We start from the raw sequence: 16,415 nt of genomic DNA, 5'->3' as shown, positions 1-16,415 counted from the left end.
TTCAGCTTCTCTGAGGCTTGGCTTCCTTGTCTATAAAATGGGATAATAATAACAATTGCTCGTCAGATCCCACAAGGTGCTTGTGAGGCTTGAATGATAAAAGATGGATGTGAATGTACCTCTAAAAAACGTCATTATGGGAAAATACAGAGAACAGAAAATTTGCCATTTCAACTATTTTCGAGTGTGCGGTTCAGTGGCATTAAGCACATTCACATTATTGTGCAGCCATCACCAGCACCCACCTCCAGAGTTTTTGCATCATCCCAAACTGTGAAATGACCTTTTAAGCTATAAATTAAGAGTGTTTTAAGAAGCAGGGGACTTGCCCACGGTCACCTACTGAGTTGGGGCGGAGCTGAGCTGAGAACTCTGTCCCCAGACTTGGCTGCAGGGCCCTGGGACACATGACACATGAGCCCTTGTTGGGGGTGGATCTCTCCGGCAGGCTTCCTGTTTCTCTCAGAACCACCCCCAGGACCTCGGGGACTCCAGGTAGACTGGAATTTGTGCAGTGGTGGGACACGCTCAGCCCTTGCTCCCAGGCGTGCTTGGTGGGGGCGTTCCCAGGGGTACTGGCACCTCTGCTTGCTCAGGCTGTCTCAGTCCCCTCAACTCCCTGTCTCTCTGTCTTCTTGCTCTACCTGTTCCTTTGACCCTCAGATGAGTCCTAGGGGGTAGCTGGGGCAGGGGTTACTGTGCCCATTTTGCAGGTGGGAAGAGTGACATGTTGGCGGCAAGATCATCTAGGAGAGTGGCCGAGCTGACAGCCAGGCACGGCCTTCCCGCCTCTGCTCCAGATGTCCTCCACAAACCTTCCCTGGGTCCTCTCTGTGTTTCCTGCTTAAAAGAGCCGCTTGGAGCAGGCAGTTGCTGTGCCTGTTGGGGTCCTTTTTGTCAGCCGGTCACTGGTTCTTTGTCTCTGTGCTCAAGGAGCTCAGGGCTCGAGGACGCTGCAGGGAGGAGACTGCCACCGTGGGGCAGAGGGGGCCGAGGCAGCCAGGCTAAACTGTTGGCTCCGTTGGTTCTCCTCCTCACCACCAGGTCCCGGCTGGCGGACTTCCACGCCAATTGTCGAGCCTCCTACCAGACGGTCACCAGCTGCCCTACAGACAATTACCAGGCATGTCTGGGCTCGTACGCCGGCATGATCGGTAAGCTCCTCCGGCACACCTGGGCTTGCGGGGGCTTCTTGCTGTGCCCCTCTCAGCGGGGCAGGGGCTGCAGTCCAGCTCGGGGACAGCCGGCGGGGACGGCCTAGGCACGGCCTTCTCTGCGGCAGATGCAGCTAGAGTTATGAGACGGACCAGGGAGAGGTAGCCCTGCAGTGAGGAGGAGGAGAAGACCCTGGCCTTTATCTCGGGGGTGGGGGGGCAGGTTCTTGTCATGGGGAAGGGGAGCCCCAGTGGCCCTATGAGGCTTTTGAAATCCAGAAACAAGGTAACATTTACTGCACGGTTCTGACATTCCAGGCACTGCATAAGCAGTTTACTCGGATTTCCTTACTGAATTCTTCCAATAGCTCCTGCTAGGGGGGTGTTGATATCTCCATGTTACAGATGAGGAAACTGAGGCATAGAAAGTTGAGTAGCTTGCATAGGTTCACCTAGCTTGCAAATGTTGGCACAGGGATCCAACCCCAGGATGTGAGCCTCACTCGCCCTGGTTCTAGAACATTCCGTGCTTGCTGGGTAGGTGAAAGCCAGGGCCCACCCTCTGGGAGCATCTTCTCTGTCTTCCTGGTGGTGAGGAGTCCAGTGTGCTGTAAGGCTCTGGCCCCTCTGCCCCCATGGTTGCTGGCACAGTGGTGCTCAGAGTTAGGACTGGGATTTGGGATGTGTGTGTTTGGGGGGCAGGTGGGGGGCGGGTCCCCAGCCTGTGCCCTGCTGTGCCTGGGGCCCAGGCTCAGGGGGAAGGCCCTACTGCCCCTCTCTCCTTCCCCTCCCCTTTCTCCCTGCCCAGGGTTTGACATGACGCCCAACTATGTGGACTCCAGCCCCACTGGCATCGTGGTGTCGCCCTGGTGCAGCTGTCGTGGCAGTGGCAACATGGAGGAGGAGTGTGAGAAGTTCCTCAGGGACTTCACCGAGAACCCATGCCTCCGTAAGTGCTGGCATGTCCCCATCCCCAGGAGCCCCTCACGCCCGTCCCAGCCAGAGGGGCCCTGGAGTCCATCCTAGCCGTTCCCTTCTCCGTCCACTGGGATGGCCACTGGGACGTATGGTGCTGCTCCACCACAGCTGTTGCCTACGGGGACCCTGGGTTTTGGGCTCTTGGAGATTGACAGCACCACTATGGGCAGGCCAGCTCCAGCCAGCTTCCTTTGGAGACAGAGCCCTGTACTGAGGGTTGTTGGCATTTGTCGCTTCCCCCTTGAATGAGTTCATTTCCCCTTGGAATCAGTGACTCTCTTTTCAAGTCAAGTTGTCAAACTCCTAATCTAGAGGCTAGAAAGGGTAGCTGCTGCCATGCTCAGGCTGGCTTTGACCTTTCCAGTTGACGCCATTGCCACCTGTGCCCACCTGAAAGTCTCTTCCCTCTTTCCTCCTTCCCTCCCTCCCTCCTTTCCTTCCTCCTTTCCTCCCTCCTTTCCTCCCTCCCTTCCTCCCTCCCTTCCCCCTCCCTCCCTCCCTCCCTCCCTCCCTCCCTCCCTCCCTCCCTCCCTCCCTCCCTCCCTCCCTTCCTTCCTTCCTTCCTTCCTTCCTTCCTTCCTTCCTTCCTTCCTTCCTTCCTTCCTTCCTCCGCTCTCTCCCTCCCTTCCCTCTTTCCTTCCTCCCCTCCATCTGTCCATCCATCCTTCTTCCCATCTCTTCTGTATGGCACTGGGGATTTAGAGATGCAAGTCATCAAGGAGCATGCATGCAGTCTGATGGGGGCAGACAGAGGGTTGCATGATCACAAGGTGGGGTGACTGATCCTAGGGTGGGGGTCTGCTCAGGGTCCTCGAGCAGTCAGGGTGGGGATGCCCAAAGCGGCCAGGAGGAGGAAGGCCCTGAAGGCTTCTCAGAGGACGGACCCATGGGTGGGTATCTGGGCATTGGTCCGGGAGCACCTGCCAGTCTGCCCTGGGCAGAAGTCCAGGGTGCCACGGAAGACCATGGTGTAGCGTGGCTACATAGCATTGAAGGTGACCAGAGTGGCAGAGTTCTCCAGGTAGGTAGAAAGTGTCCTCCTCATGAAGGGTCTTGCACAACTGAAGGCATTTGGACCTTACTGCTCCGCAGGTGGTGACGGTGCAGGTCACTAAAGGGAAGTCAGTAGATGGTGTTGAGATCAAGTCGGTTTTCCAGAAATTGGATCTGTCTGTGGCGTGGAGGTGGTGGGGGTCAGGGATGAAGTTCTGACAGGTAACCCCACACAGAGAGTCACATCAGAAAGCCATAGTAGCCACTCATGGGGGAGGACAGTGATGTGAACCAGAGCTGGGGAGGGGGACAGTGAAGATTGATGGGTGGAGGGGTCTTTAGGTGGTGGGCTCAGTTGACTGCCAGAGGGTATTTAGCAAGGCAGCATGGGTGATCCCCAGGATTCTGACTTGGGGGGGACTTGGGGGACTTGGTCAGATGGAGATGTCACCTTCAAGGCTGGCAATACAGGGGAAGGGAGTGTTGACAATGGTTGGAAGAGATGCCTAGTCAGGCTTGGGTACGCTGAGCTTGAGTTTCATATGGGACGTGGAGGTGGAGATTTTCTAGGCTCTTCTCTAGATGGTGTGGGAGGAGAGGAGTCCACCCTGGGAAAGTGTATGGTGTGGAGAGGGCAGAGGGCTGAGTTCCACCACCTTGGAACAGCAGCGCTGGTGGCAAAGGAGCCAGAAGAGTCTGTGCCTGGGGAGCTGGGGCTGGGAAGCGCCCAGAGGCGCGACCTGCAGCTCCCACACAGAGGAGGTGGTCTTTTGTCCCCGAGGCTCCCCATGCCTCCCACTTCCTTCTCTCCCTCCTTTTCCTCCTCTGCATTCCTCAGCACGTGCATTTCTTTCTCCTCTGGTTTCTCTGTTTTTTTCAACCCCCGGTGCTATTTTCTTCTCGAGATGTGAGCCTTGGGTGGTATCTGCGAAGGAGCTGCAGCACAGCTGAACATGGCTGTACTCCATGCTCCCTGGCTGCTGGGCTGTCTCGGGGAAGGGAGTGGGCAGGGTGAGGTGGGTCCTGACATCTGCCTGTCCCCCACCCCAGGGAACGCCATCCAGGCCTTTGGCAACGGCACAGATGTGAACGTGTCCCCAAAGGGATCCTCATTCCAGGCCACCCAGGCTCCTCGGGTGGAGAAGGCCCCTTCTTTGCCAGATGACCTCAACGACAGCACCAGCCTGGGGACCAGTGTCATCACCACCTGCACATCTGTCCAGGTGAGCGGGCGTGGCTGAGGGGCTGGGGTAGTGCTTGCCCTGTCCATTCATTTAGGCATCATCTTGCAAGTGCCACTCACCTGTTATGTCATAGTGCTATAGCAGATACCAGGGGGTACAAGAGAAATGTGACAGTTACCATTTAATAACCCCCTGCTAATTATCAGGCAGTGTGCTGTAGACTCTCCACCTGTCTCACTGAATTCTCACACAGTGAGGTGCTGGTGCTCTGGTTTTACCCAAAGGAAACTGACCTAGAGGGCTTAGGTGACATACCTGAGATCACACAGCTAGTTAGTGGTAGAATAATATTTCAAACCTGCATCTGGTTCCAAAGCCCATCATGTTCATGTGTTTGTCCATCCTATGGTCGGTCCATCCTTCCATCCATCCAACATGTGTGACATGCCCAGTGCGTGCCAGGTCCCATGTAAGACACTAGGGACTCATTGGTGAACGAGGCCAACACAGTCTTGGGTTTTGTGGTCCTTATGGTCTTGCTGGGTCCATCAGATGTGGACTGCAGTTGGTGCTATTACAGGGGACACACGTGGCACTGTCAGGGCACATCAGAGGGCTCCCCGCTCAGCCTCTCTGCTGAGCTACCCTCAGACCATCTCACCATTCGCTGCAGAGGTTCTGTGCTGAAGAGGTTGGTTCTAGACAGGCCACACACACGTGCTCCTGCACTTGTGCGCGCACACACGTGCGCACACACGGATCTAGAACAAAGAATGTCAACGAGAACCCAGCATGGAACTCCGCTCAGGGAGAGAGGGGGGAGGGCGGGCACGGCGAGGACGTGGCTGGTGGGTGGTGGGCGTTTCGGGCAGGAGCTGGGACTTGCACTGCCAGGCAGGGTGGGTGTGTGAGGAGCAGTCTCTGGCACAGCCCAAGCGCAGGCATGGAGGGAACGAGACCGGGCAGTGTGCGAGGCTGTGAAGGCACCAGTCTGAGTGGGGCGGTGGGCTTGTGGGGTCAACCATGAGCATCCACAGTGCCAGGATGAGGACTGTGTGGGGACTCGGGTCGGCGAGACATTGGGTCCCTCCCGGCGCTGTGGGCTGTGTGCTGGTGCCCATGTGGGCAGGGAAGCCCCCCTCTTCCCGCCTCCCCTTCCCTCCCCGTCGGGTCTCCTGCTCAGTGACAGCTGATGTCCAAGTGCCCTCGTGCTGGGCTCAGCGTGGGGCCCAGCTTTGGCCGCCCCTCCTCACTTGGGCAGAGGTGCCAGTGTCACCCTTGGGCAGCTCCTAATGACACTGGGCATGCTTGGGTGGCTGCCAGCATGGGAGGGTCAGGGCCCCACTCTGCAGACAGTTGCCAGCTCAATTTCATGCTAGAGTGGCTGGCAGCTCGGCTGGTCAGGGCTGTGCCACCTGTCAGGTGACCGTGCCCAGGCGCCATTCTCCGGGCCCTACCAGCCTCCCGCACTGCACCCTTCCTGCCCGGGCCCCTTGGCCAGCTCGCCTGGGGACAGGCTGACTCATCAGGAGGCTGCCAACCCTCCCCAAGACCCTCACTGTCATTCCTCGTGGGCACAGGAGAGCTCAAGGCCATGGCTCCGGGCCCCCACCACAGACCCCCCATCACCAGCCCCTCACGACGCTGGTCATGGTTGAATTCCAGTGGGGATAATGGACAATGTGTCTGGGAGATGATGCGTGTGACAGTGCTTTGTAAACAACACATGTGGCACAAATGTTAGGGGTTGTGACTCCTGGGGGCGGGGCGGCCTCCTGGCAGGTGGCTCCTGTGGGCTGAGGCTGGCAAGTGTCCACTCAGGGCCTAGTGATGAAGTCACACCGGGCGGGAGAGCTGGGCCAGCCCTGCCCCCGGGAAAGGAAGAGAAACAGACTGTCCAGAGGGGCCGCGTTGCCATCACTCCCCGGGTTCCTTCTCAGAGGAACAGGAGAGGAGGGGCCCTGATTCTGCGTTAATCACCGTCTTTTCCATGAGCACCTGCTGGTCCATGGTAGGCACTGCGAGTGTAGCTCAAGCGGCCGTTGCCCCTGCCTTGGCCCAGCGGGGCTGGCATGGGTGTCCCCCAAGACACACCCCTCCCGGGCCTTCAGCTCCCCTGGTGTGGACCATCTCTGCTCAAATGGCTCTGTGGTGGCCCTTGTGCAGCCCTGGGGAGTTAGGGGCGCCCATGACTATAGAAGGGAGTCCCTGAGCGAGGGCAGGGACAGGAAGCTGGGGCCTGGCCAGGAGGGAGGTGGGGGAACCTATGGACCCCAGATTCACCCTGGAGAGACAGGCAAGATATTTGACTTGTTCTTGTCCTATGTCCTCCGTCTTTCCTTGGGGAAGCCTTAGGGACCCCCAGAGATGGCTGCCAATTGGGGACCCCACATGGTGTCTGGATGTCAGGACTGGAAGGACCCTCTGAGGTCTCATCCCCAAACCCAAGGGACCAGAGGCCTGGCGAGGGCAGCAGCTTGTCCTCAGCCCCATAGTTGGTGGCCGAGCAGGGCCAGGAACTAGGGCCCCGGCCACCTGGTGTGGCCTCCTCCTCCAGGTCTGTTCCATGAGGTGGGGGTGGGGGACTGGGTCGCCATCGGGGCTGCTGGGCTTGGCTGTGGGAGTCTTGAATGGCCACCTCTCTGTCCCTATCTGCTCCCTGGATGGGTCTCTTACCCAGTGCACAGGCCAAGGGCATCAGAGCGTGGGACTGTGAGGCCCATTTGTGCATCGTTCATTTATTCAGCAGAGGTTCTCACTGCTTATCACCGTGTCCCAGGCATCAAAGCTAACAAGCTTGACAGGCTGGTGGCCTGGTCCTCGTGCCAGTGGGACAGGCAGGACACACACTCAGATGATTGTGATGGAGAAAGTGACTGGTGCCCCGTCCGTTGTGGGGCTGGTAAGGTGGGATGGGGTCCAGAGGGGGCAGGGACTGCTGTGACGGGGAGTGGAAGCCAGGGACTCACAGATGAGGTGACACCTGCTGCCAGGCCCGGGGGTGCAGGGGGCGTGGGATATGTGGAGACAGGGAGCAGGGGTTCCCAGGTGGAGAGGCACGGGGTCAGGACAGCACCAGCTGTGTTGAGTAGGATCTGTGTTTATAAATTAAGTTTTATTGGAAAACAGCCACACACTGTCATTTATGCGTTGTCTCTGCGCCAGAGTTGAGGCGTTGTGACAGCGACCGTGTGGCCTGCAGAGCCTAAGACACTTCCCCATGGCCCTTTGCGGGGAGTGTTTGCAGACCCAACTCTGGAGGCAACCTGGGCGTGGGTGTGGGCGTGGGTGTGGGTGTGGGCGTGGGTGTGGGTATGGGCGTGACGCAGGGGATGGGGTGGGGGGAGGGGCGGGTGTGGGACGTGAGTGGCAGGCTGAAGTGGAGAGCGTTGAGAGGCCACCGATGGCTCCGGAACTGGGGAGCGGTGAGTCGTGATCAGAGCTGCGATTTAGCGAGATTAATCTGACAGCAGGTGCAGAGTGGCTGGCAGGGGAGAGACGGAAGACCTGTTAGGAGAGCTTAGCCACGGCGGGGGGTGAGAGAGGAGGGACTGGAGTGGTGGCAGGGGGTAACGGGCAGGGAGGGGTGTGAGTTATTGGGGTGGGAGTAGGTGGTGGTGGGAGGACAAGGGCACTGAGATTAGGGGGTGGGGCCAGGAACAGAGTCCAGAAGTGCAGGAGAGAGGGGCCAGCTCCGGCCAGCAGGACAGCTCTGGACTCAGTCACTGGCTCCCGGGCCAGACCAGCGAGGCTCTGGGACTGCCGGGCCAAGCTTTGGGATTCGGGTGGGGACAGAGGTGGGCAAGGAAGACGAGGAAGACAATAATTTCCTTCCAACTTCTTGGGTACACGGATCTCTCTGGGAGAATGTTCTAGAAGGATGAAGCAAGCCTTTGCTGTAGTCCTGCCTCTTGGTCTGTGCCCCTCTCCCTGTGCCACCTGCAGGGGCAGACTCTTTCCTGCTTCTGGTGGGACCCACAGCGTAGCCCACAGGGGTGAACTGTTTCTGCAAAGTCCCTTTGTCTGCCTCTGTGGCAGCGGGTTTGCAGTTGGGAGCCATGTGTCCCGTCATCCTTGGGGACACTGTTGAGCCACAAACCTTGAGCTTGCCTCCAAGGGGTGGGAGGCCCAGAGAGAGGACAGTGGCAGGGATGGGAGCCTTCAGTCTAGAAAATGAAAGACTGGGATAGGTCTGTGATGACAAAAATCTGTAAACTGGATCTTGCAGCATCCAAGGGAAGTAGCTCAGGGCAGCCTGGTGGGTGACCTGTGCCCAGGAAGTGGCCCATGGACCCGGGATGCCTGCCCGGCTGAGCTGCCTTGAGCTCGGGGAGACCCAGACAAATGTGGATGACGGGGGAGGGTCACCTCCCGGATGTTCATGGTGGCTGGTCCTTTCTCCCACCAGAGGGACCACACGCTGGGTTGGATGTCCCATGGTGCTGGCCTGGGGAGGTCATAGGGACCCTCCCAATCCCCTCTGTTCCCTCTCCTTCCCCTCCCTGCCCCCCCATTTTCCCTTTCTCTGCTTCTCTCTTCACCTCGGCTCCTCTCTGATGTCTGCCTCGTTCCTCACTCTCCTCTTCCGTCTCCTTTCTCCTGTGTGACATTTGCCGTCACCCCCATCCTCTCTCCCCTCATTAAGAGGAGCCTGTCAAGGCCTCTCATGGAGGAGCAGAATCCAATCCTCGCCCAGGTTGTCCCCAGAGAGCGTCCTCCGCACTTAGGCTCTGTCTCCTCCCACCCGGCTGGGCCACCAGGCGGGGGCAGGGGCGCCGTCCCCGGGCTCTGCCAGCTTCTCCATGACCTTGGGGTAACCTGCCGGCGTCCAGGTCTGTCTGGGGCCAGGCTTCCCCGAGATCGGGCGTCACAGCTGCAGAAAGTGGTGCTGGCCCCAACTCGGAAGCCTTCTAGGTCAGTTGTCTCCCAGACCCTGTGTCATTTAAGCAGGGGACTGCTTTTACCACGGTTTTACGCCCAGCTGCAGTACACGCAGCGGATACAGGTGGAGCTGCTGTGGTTGGCGTGGCGAGGACTGGCACCCGGGGCTGTCTGCCTCTGGCATTCTCTGTGGGCTCCACACTCAGTGAGTGCTGTGGGGGGTGGGGTCAGACACAGACCCCAAAGCGGGCAGGGACTGGCCTGCCACACCCAGAAACAGAGCGGAAGTGTTGCTGGGACCCAGAGGTGCTAGGCAGTGGGCACAGACCCCAACAGGCCACAGGACATCACGGGGGGGGGACCAAGGTGACTGAGCAGGGAGTGGCCAATGGGCAAGGGAGGGCAGGTGGGAGGCGAGGATGAGAGCACAACCTCTGAGGAGTGGCCGTGTTCTCTTCCCCCGCAGTGGCTGTGCACGGTCCTGGCTGGAGTGGCACCCAGTACTTGGGAGTGGAACCCAGTCATCAGTCTGGAAGGGCCTTAGAGCAGCCCCCACACACCTGTCTGCAGAGGGAAGCGGCTGGGGGGTTGGCCGGGCCCCGTCTTGGCACCTGGAGACACTGGTCTTGAACAGGACCCTCCTGCTCTGAGTCCCGGTTCTGTGGTTCCGTCCCTGCTATGTTAATCAGTAGCATGGTCATATCTCCATCACTGATTGGCAGTGACTCTGCTCTTGGCCAGGGTCTCTGGGTGACAGCTGGTTCTTTGTGCAGCTGACCAGATGCCCCGGGTGGTAGATTGCCTGAGATGTCCAAGGGATCACTGATACTCCGGCCAAGAGCAGCAAGTCAGGCATAATTTCTTAGGGCTTCCCAGTTGCTTCTGGTGGCCAGAGCTTCCCTGCAAGTGGCTTGGGAACAAGCCATTGGAAGCCAGGAGAGGAACACTGCCTCCTGCAGCTGGTTCCCATGGGTCACGATTGTGACGATGACAACAGAGGACGGCCCTTCAAGCATAGCCCCTGGTCCCAAATCCAGGTGGTTCTGCCGGGCTAGAGACTCCTGGAATCATCACCGAGCAAGACTGCCTTCCTCATTCCTTGTCACAGGGCTCCCAGGTGCTGCACATCCATTTAGGGTGGAAGTAGCCTGGCACAGTTGCCGTTGCCCACCCAACAGGCACCAGTGGCAGACACCACTAATCAATCACCCCTCTCCCCCCACCGAGGCCAGATGAGGGTTCAGGATCTTTTCTGCAGAGCCCTCCAGCAGCCATGACAAACTCACAGGAGCTGGCACTCAGATGCCATTTCTGATCTGTGGCATTCATTCATTCATTCGTGCCTGCATCTAGTAAGACATTTATTGATCGCTGTTATGAGCCAAACACTGCTCAGTACAAGGAAAAGAGGACGTGGTCCCTGCCTTTGAGGAGCGCTGAGCACGAGACAGACATGCAAGTGGCTGATTGCTACCTAGGGCCATTAGTTGGGGAGCAGAATTTAGAATCTGTTCCCCAGGAATCCAGAGGAGCCAGGACCTAGTTATTGAGGGTGTCAGAAAGGGGCAGGGGCCTTTTGTGCTGTGTGTGTGCGATTGAGCCAGCCATGTCCATGGGGGGCCCCCTGCTTGGTGCTGCCACCTGCTTGGTGACAGGGCCTCATCCGAGTTGCTGGACAAAGTCTGGCCGGGCGCCCTGTCCTGACTAGTGCCTTCTCTCCCGCAGGAGCAGGGGCTGAAGGCCAACAGCTCCAAAGAGTTAAGCATGTGCTTCACAGAGGTGAGTGAAGGGCACAGTAGGGGGGTGGGCACGAGACTGGGCCGGAGAGGCTGTTCCCAAGGGAAGCCTCACACTCAGAGCCCCCAGATCCCATTACAAGGGCTGGGCCCGTGTGGACCTGGGTGGACCCTCGCTGGGCGGGGCGGGGGGACTGCAAAGGCTGCACCCCAGGGCCCATGGCTGGCTCCCTTGGGGGAGAGAAAAATGGCTTCCCCGAGCAGAAGCCCTTTCATACCTTCCTTACTTTTTGCGACAATGTATTGAGCATCCACTCGGTGCTGGCTCTGTGATACTTAGGAGGTACAGAGATGGAGAAAGACACAGTCTCTTCCTTGAAGCATAGGACTTCATATGTATATGACTTACAGATCCAAGATAATAACTTAGATGAGAAGAAAAGCGGTATAAGATTCTGCAGGAGAAGGAGAGAGAAGCTCAGACAGGGACATGCAGGGAGGAGGAGGGATTTGAACAAATTCAGGAAGAGAGTCTCCCTCTCCTCTCCCCTCCTCTCTCCAGAAGCAGGTCCTTGTGGACCCCGGGAGCTGCTTCTCCTTGAGGTCTTTCTACCTCCCTCTCGGGGCTGGGAAGAGCAACTTACCTTCTGGGGACACTGCCCTACCTCTCCAAAGCCATGGGCTTGCGTCCACAAGGGGCAGAGCTTCCACGGCCTTTTGTCCCTGCCCAGCGGCATGGAAGCCTGGCTCTGTCCTCTGGGGGGGCAGAGAGGACAGGGACTGGAGGGGCCAGTTCTGGAGTCCTTTTCTTTGCTTGGTCCCAGGCCTTCTGATTGGTTTATTTTTTTGTCACTCTCTTTGTTTCTGTCCTCCTTTGTGCTGTGGCCTCAGCTCACGACGAACATCATCCCAGGGAGTAACAAGGTGATCAGACCTAACTCAGGCCCCAGCAGAGCCAGACCGTCGGCTGCCTTCACCGCCGCCTCCCTCCTGATGCTCACGCTGGCCTTGTAGGCTCCGGGGACGTGTCGGGAGATTTCCGAAAGCTACACAGATGAGAGCACCTGCCTGACAACACGGAAACACACACAGACACACACACACACACCTTGCAAAAAATCAGTTTTTTTCCCACCTTGTCGCCGAACCTGTCTCCTCCCAGGTTTCTTCTCTGGAGAAGTTTTTCTAAACCAAACAGACAAGCAGGTGGGCAGCCCGAGAGCCGGCCCAGGGGCCCCCTGGCAAGGGACACCCGGTGCGCCGAGTGGGGCGTGAGGCTCTGGAAATGCCCTTCACTCTCTCCTGCTGTTTTCCTCTCCGGACCCTTCTGAAGCAGAGACCACGGCGAGAGCCCTGTGGCCGGAGGGACTCGTGGCTGTGCCTGGGGCTGGCTGGGGCAGGGCGTCGCAGCTGCTTTCTCCAGCTGCCCACTCTGGGGGCCTGCTGGGGCTGGCAGAGGGCACCGGTCAGCGAGGTAGCAGGGCTGGGCATGGGGGGCACATTCAGCCCCACCTTGCGGCTTCAAGGCTGGAGATGGTCCTGCCTCCGCCCTTTGCCTTTGGGCAGGCCGCGTGGGGACACCAAGGATGCCCATGGAGGGGGTGGCGCTCTGCTGCACTCCCCTTGACTGTGCCATGGAGTCGGGGCCCGGGGCCAGCTCTGGGAGGGCTTGGGGAGCCCAGGCCTGGGCTACCCCGTTGTGGGGAGGGAGCAAAACTTGGGCACCACCTTCTTCCTCCTTGGTGGCAGGAATTTTGAGGTCAAAGAGAAATGACACTTTGTTGGCTTTTTAGTTTCTTGTGGGTCCGTTTGGCGGGTCTCCCTTGGGGAGGGGGTCTGGAGGGACCACAGTGGGACGCGCACCTGCTGCACCCTGGTCTCTCGAGCTCTGTCCTTCTCTCCTCTGTCCCTCGTCCCTTCCACATTCTCTTTCCTCATTTCCGAGACATACGTCCGCTGTATGTACATACCAAGGCTCCTTTCTCGGCATATAGACATATATTGTGTGGTTTCCCCTTTCTTTCCTTTTTTTAAGAAACAAAACTATGGAAATAATGCCCCAACAGATGAGCGAAAATGTATTATTGTAAAGTTTATTTTTTTTAATAATGTTGTCTATCATGGGAACGAAAGGAAGTCGACCCCCAGAGTCCGGTCCAGTCGGGCTGACCGGGCTCCTGCCGGGGTTCCTGTCGCGTCGCGCTTAACCAAGGCTCCAATAAACGTACTAGGAAGCAGCTGCCTCTGCCTCGCTCCAGCCTTCCTTTGTCCCCATGTTGTTGTTGGTTCAGTGTCACCTGTTCACTGGGGAGGCCCGGGGACGTGTCTGTGTGCGTGTGTGTGCACCCACGTGTCTCGCTCATGTGTCCATGCTGTGGGTGCAGGGAGCCCCGTTGGGAGCTGGTTTGATGCTCCAGGGTCAGAGGGTCCCTGCTGGTCCATTCTGTTCCCTCCCCTGTCAGCACGGGTGCCTGCGGCTCCCAGACTGCAGACAGTGCAGTACCCCTGGGGGTGGTGGAAGGAGAAACAACTTGACTCCACATCTCGGGTGTGTTTTGTTTTCAGGCTGTCTGGGTGACCCTGGTAGGTGGCTCTGTTAGCCACCTTACATAGAGCGGGGAGCTGTGTCATCCGGGGACTCCCGGCTTACTTGAGGTCTGTGATGGTGAAGGCAGGGACCTGGCCTCTGGGGTCCCACCAGAGAAGGAGAATGACTGTGAGTGTTCTGGGGTTGGGCTCCAAAAGATGTGTCCCTCCATCATTTCCTTTTCTTTGTCCATGTGCCACCCAGACCCCACCTGGTCACTGGGCCTGCCATGTTCCCCCAGAGAGACTGTCCCGGGAGAGGACTGGGAGATGCCTGCTACTGAGAATGCGTGTGTGCACCTGTGAGTGCGTGTTCATGTGTGTGCTTGCATGTGTTCATGTGCGTGTCTGAGTGTGTGCCCACAGCAGGAGGAAGGAGGGAAGACAGGCAGGTGAGAGGACGTTCCCACTGTCAACCTGGTCTTCAGGGCTGCATGTGATCCGATCCTGTCCCCATTGGATGATGGGATATCATTTTCCAGTCTCAGTCCTGGGTCACCTCACGGGGCTCTTGTCTCGGTTACACCTGTGTTAGTAACATCTGCTCCTGGTGGTGATCACTGTGGCGTGTTTCATTCTGTCCTTTGCACAGGGGAAGGACACTGGGCCGGTCTGCTCTCTGCCCAGCCACCACCGGCCTTACTGTGGGTGGAGGTGACACCCACTTGGGAGTCCATGTTCCTTGCAAACAGCAAAGACTGAGTGTCAACAGTACAAGACCAGCCACAGATGCAGGGCTGCGTGGACCTTTGTGGCCTTCACAAGGGAGACTATTGGGCCACAGGGAGCGAGTTCTGTAAACAACTTCATTAAATCGAGTATGGTGTAGACTTGGAGAGAGACAGAAGGGAGATGGTGTCCCTGGGGCGTGGGCCCCTGCCGAGGCCTTCCTGGTGGCCCAGGGGAGGATGGGGGTGGACATTGCACTCCAGGGTTTGCCATCCTGACCTTGCTGGGATTGCTAACCACCTTGTTGGCAATGGTTTTGGCTGGAAGATACCTCTCCAGGAAGGATACTGAGCAGCTGGGATCCTGCCCACTTGAACCTTGACTGCCCTTGCCCAGGGGTACCTCAGGTAAGAGGAGAGAGCAGACGTTTGAGGATTGGGCAGACCAGGTTTTGAGTTGGGATCTGACCTGACCAGCAGGGTGACCACGTGCAGTCTGAGCTTCCGTTTTCTCATCTGTGAAATGGAGATGGCGGTCCCGGTCTCTCGGGAACAGTGTCAGGATTCAGCGGGATGCCCTGCCAAGTGCCTGGCACGTGTGATGCTTGGCTGTCCCATCTACCCCGTGGGCACACCGTCCTGGCCTCCCTGCTTTCGGCAGCAGGAGGAGCTGCACCACCTTCCGACCTTGGCTCTTTCCCCTTCCTCCCCCTCTCTGTATCCTAAGAAGCTTTCGTGGATTCCCTGTGGCTGACCAGGGAACCGGATGTGCTCAGGGCCCCGGGCTGTGCTCTTGGAAGCATTGCCACGTGCAGCGAGGGGCAGGAAGAGAGAAGAGGGGAAAAAGGAAACTTCTTCGTCTCTGTAAATCAGAGTTGATTGATCTGTGAGTCACTGGGGACGTTGGCTACAGAACATCCAAATGTCACGCTCTCTGCAGTCCTGTGACCGGCCGCTCCTCCACGCACGCCGGCAGGAGATGTGCCGCCGGGCAAGCGCACCAGCTCAGAACCGAGACCAGGGAGCATCGATGAGACACGGGAGCAGAGCTGGGAGGACGTCGGTGCCTGCAGGAGAAAGCTGGCGTGTGGTCCCCAGTCAGGCCCAAGGCAAGAGCAGAGCGAGTTTCACTACCTCGGGCTCTCAGGCTCCCAGAGCCAGCTCTGGGTGTGAGTTCCGAGCCACCCCCATGCTCTCCCATATAGGAAAAGGGCTGGCAATGAGGTGAGAGTCTGATGACACATTACAGTTATTTCCTCTTCTGGAGGAGTCTGGCGTGTACTGGAGAGTGTCAGGGGACCCATGTTCAACTCGGGCTTTGCCATCCATAAGCTGAGTCACCGAACCTTTCTGAGCCTCAGAAAGGCCACTCTAGGTCAGGGATGGGCAGACTTTCTCTGTAATGGGTCAGATGGTGAAGATAGGCTTGTGGGCCATGCTGCTCTCACTTGCAAGCACCAACTCTGCATGAAAGCAGTCATAGGCCATATGTCAACGACTGGGCATGGCTGTTTCAATAAAACTTTATTTAAAGAAACAGGCACAGGCCAGATTTGGCTCATGGGCCATGGTTTGCCAGCCCCTGCTCTAGACGACCTCTGAGACCAAGCTGTCAATCCCAGGCAGGTGGGCCGCAGAGTGACTGCGGTGGCAGGGCTGAAGTCATCCTAGGTTGGAGGAAGAGAGAGGGCAGTCCCACCCATTGTGCAAGGGGAGGCGAACTCGAGAAAGAGACAGCTGGGAGGAAGCAGGGGAGCAAGGAGAGAGACCGGGGAGCCTGTGGGCCACACACCCAGGTGCTGGCTGGGTCGTGGTGGCCGTGAGCACCATGGTGAGGCCGTGCTCTGCCCAGGCTCACAGACCCGCAAGGCAAAGGGGCTGAAATCCAGGCACACTCAACTCGACCATCTGCACACCTGCTGGGCCTCACCTCTGACTAGGGGCCTCGTTCGTACCCTAATTTGACAAAGGTTCCCACGTGTGCTGGCAGAGGACCTGTGGCCCACAGCAGGCAGGACTGTCACTCCGGGGCAGGGGAGAGTGAGGGGTCCTGGCTGCATAGAGAAGGCCCCGAGAGCCCTGCATGGCTGTCGGTGAGTCACTCACCCTCCCTGGACTCTGCCACCCCATCTACAGAGGGCGGGGCTGGAGGGGCTGTTCCCTGAGCTTCCTGCGACATGGGGCTCTGACTCTCGGACTGCCAGCCGTTTCTGAACTCACCAGCCTGGTGCAAAA

General features: G+C 58.3%; 1 protein-coding gene across 1 annotated transcript in view; it reads left to right on the top strand.

Annotated features, from left to right (window-relative positions):
- The window catches only part of GFRA2 (GDNF family receptor alpha 2), a 78,805-nt gene extending 65,640 nt beyond the window's left edge, over positions 1–13,165 (top strand). The window contains exons 5-9 of the mRNA XM_012752460.2: positions 1,045–1,154; positions 1,963–2,103; positions 4,176–4,348; positions 10,916–10,969; positions 11,818–13,165. Of these exons, the coding sequence (XP_012607914.2) occupies positions 1,045–1,154; positions 1,963–2,103; positions 4,176–4,348; positions 10,916–10,969; positions 11,818–11,940 (601 nt within the window). The 3' untranslated portion in view covers positions 11,941–13,165. The remainder of the gene's footprint in view (positions 1–1,044; positions 1,155–1,962; positions 2,104–4,175; positions 4,349–10,915; positions 10,970–11,817) is intronic.
- The last annotated feature ends 3,250 nt before the right edge of the window (positions 13,166–16,415 follow it).

The sequence above is a fragment of the Microcebus murinus genome, chromosome 24, assembly GCF_040939455.1.
Source record: "Microcebus murinus isolate Inina chromosome 24, M.murinus_Inina_mat1.0, whole genome shotgun sequence".
Taxonomy (NCBI): domain Eukaryota; kingdom Metazoa; phylum Chordata; class Mammalia; order Primates; family Cheirogaleidae; genus Microcebus; species Microcebus murinus.
This window is presented reverse-complemented; position numbering and strand designations above follow the sequence as displayed.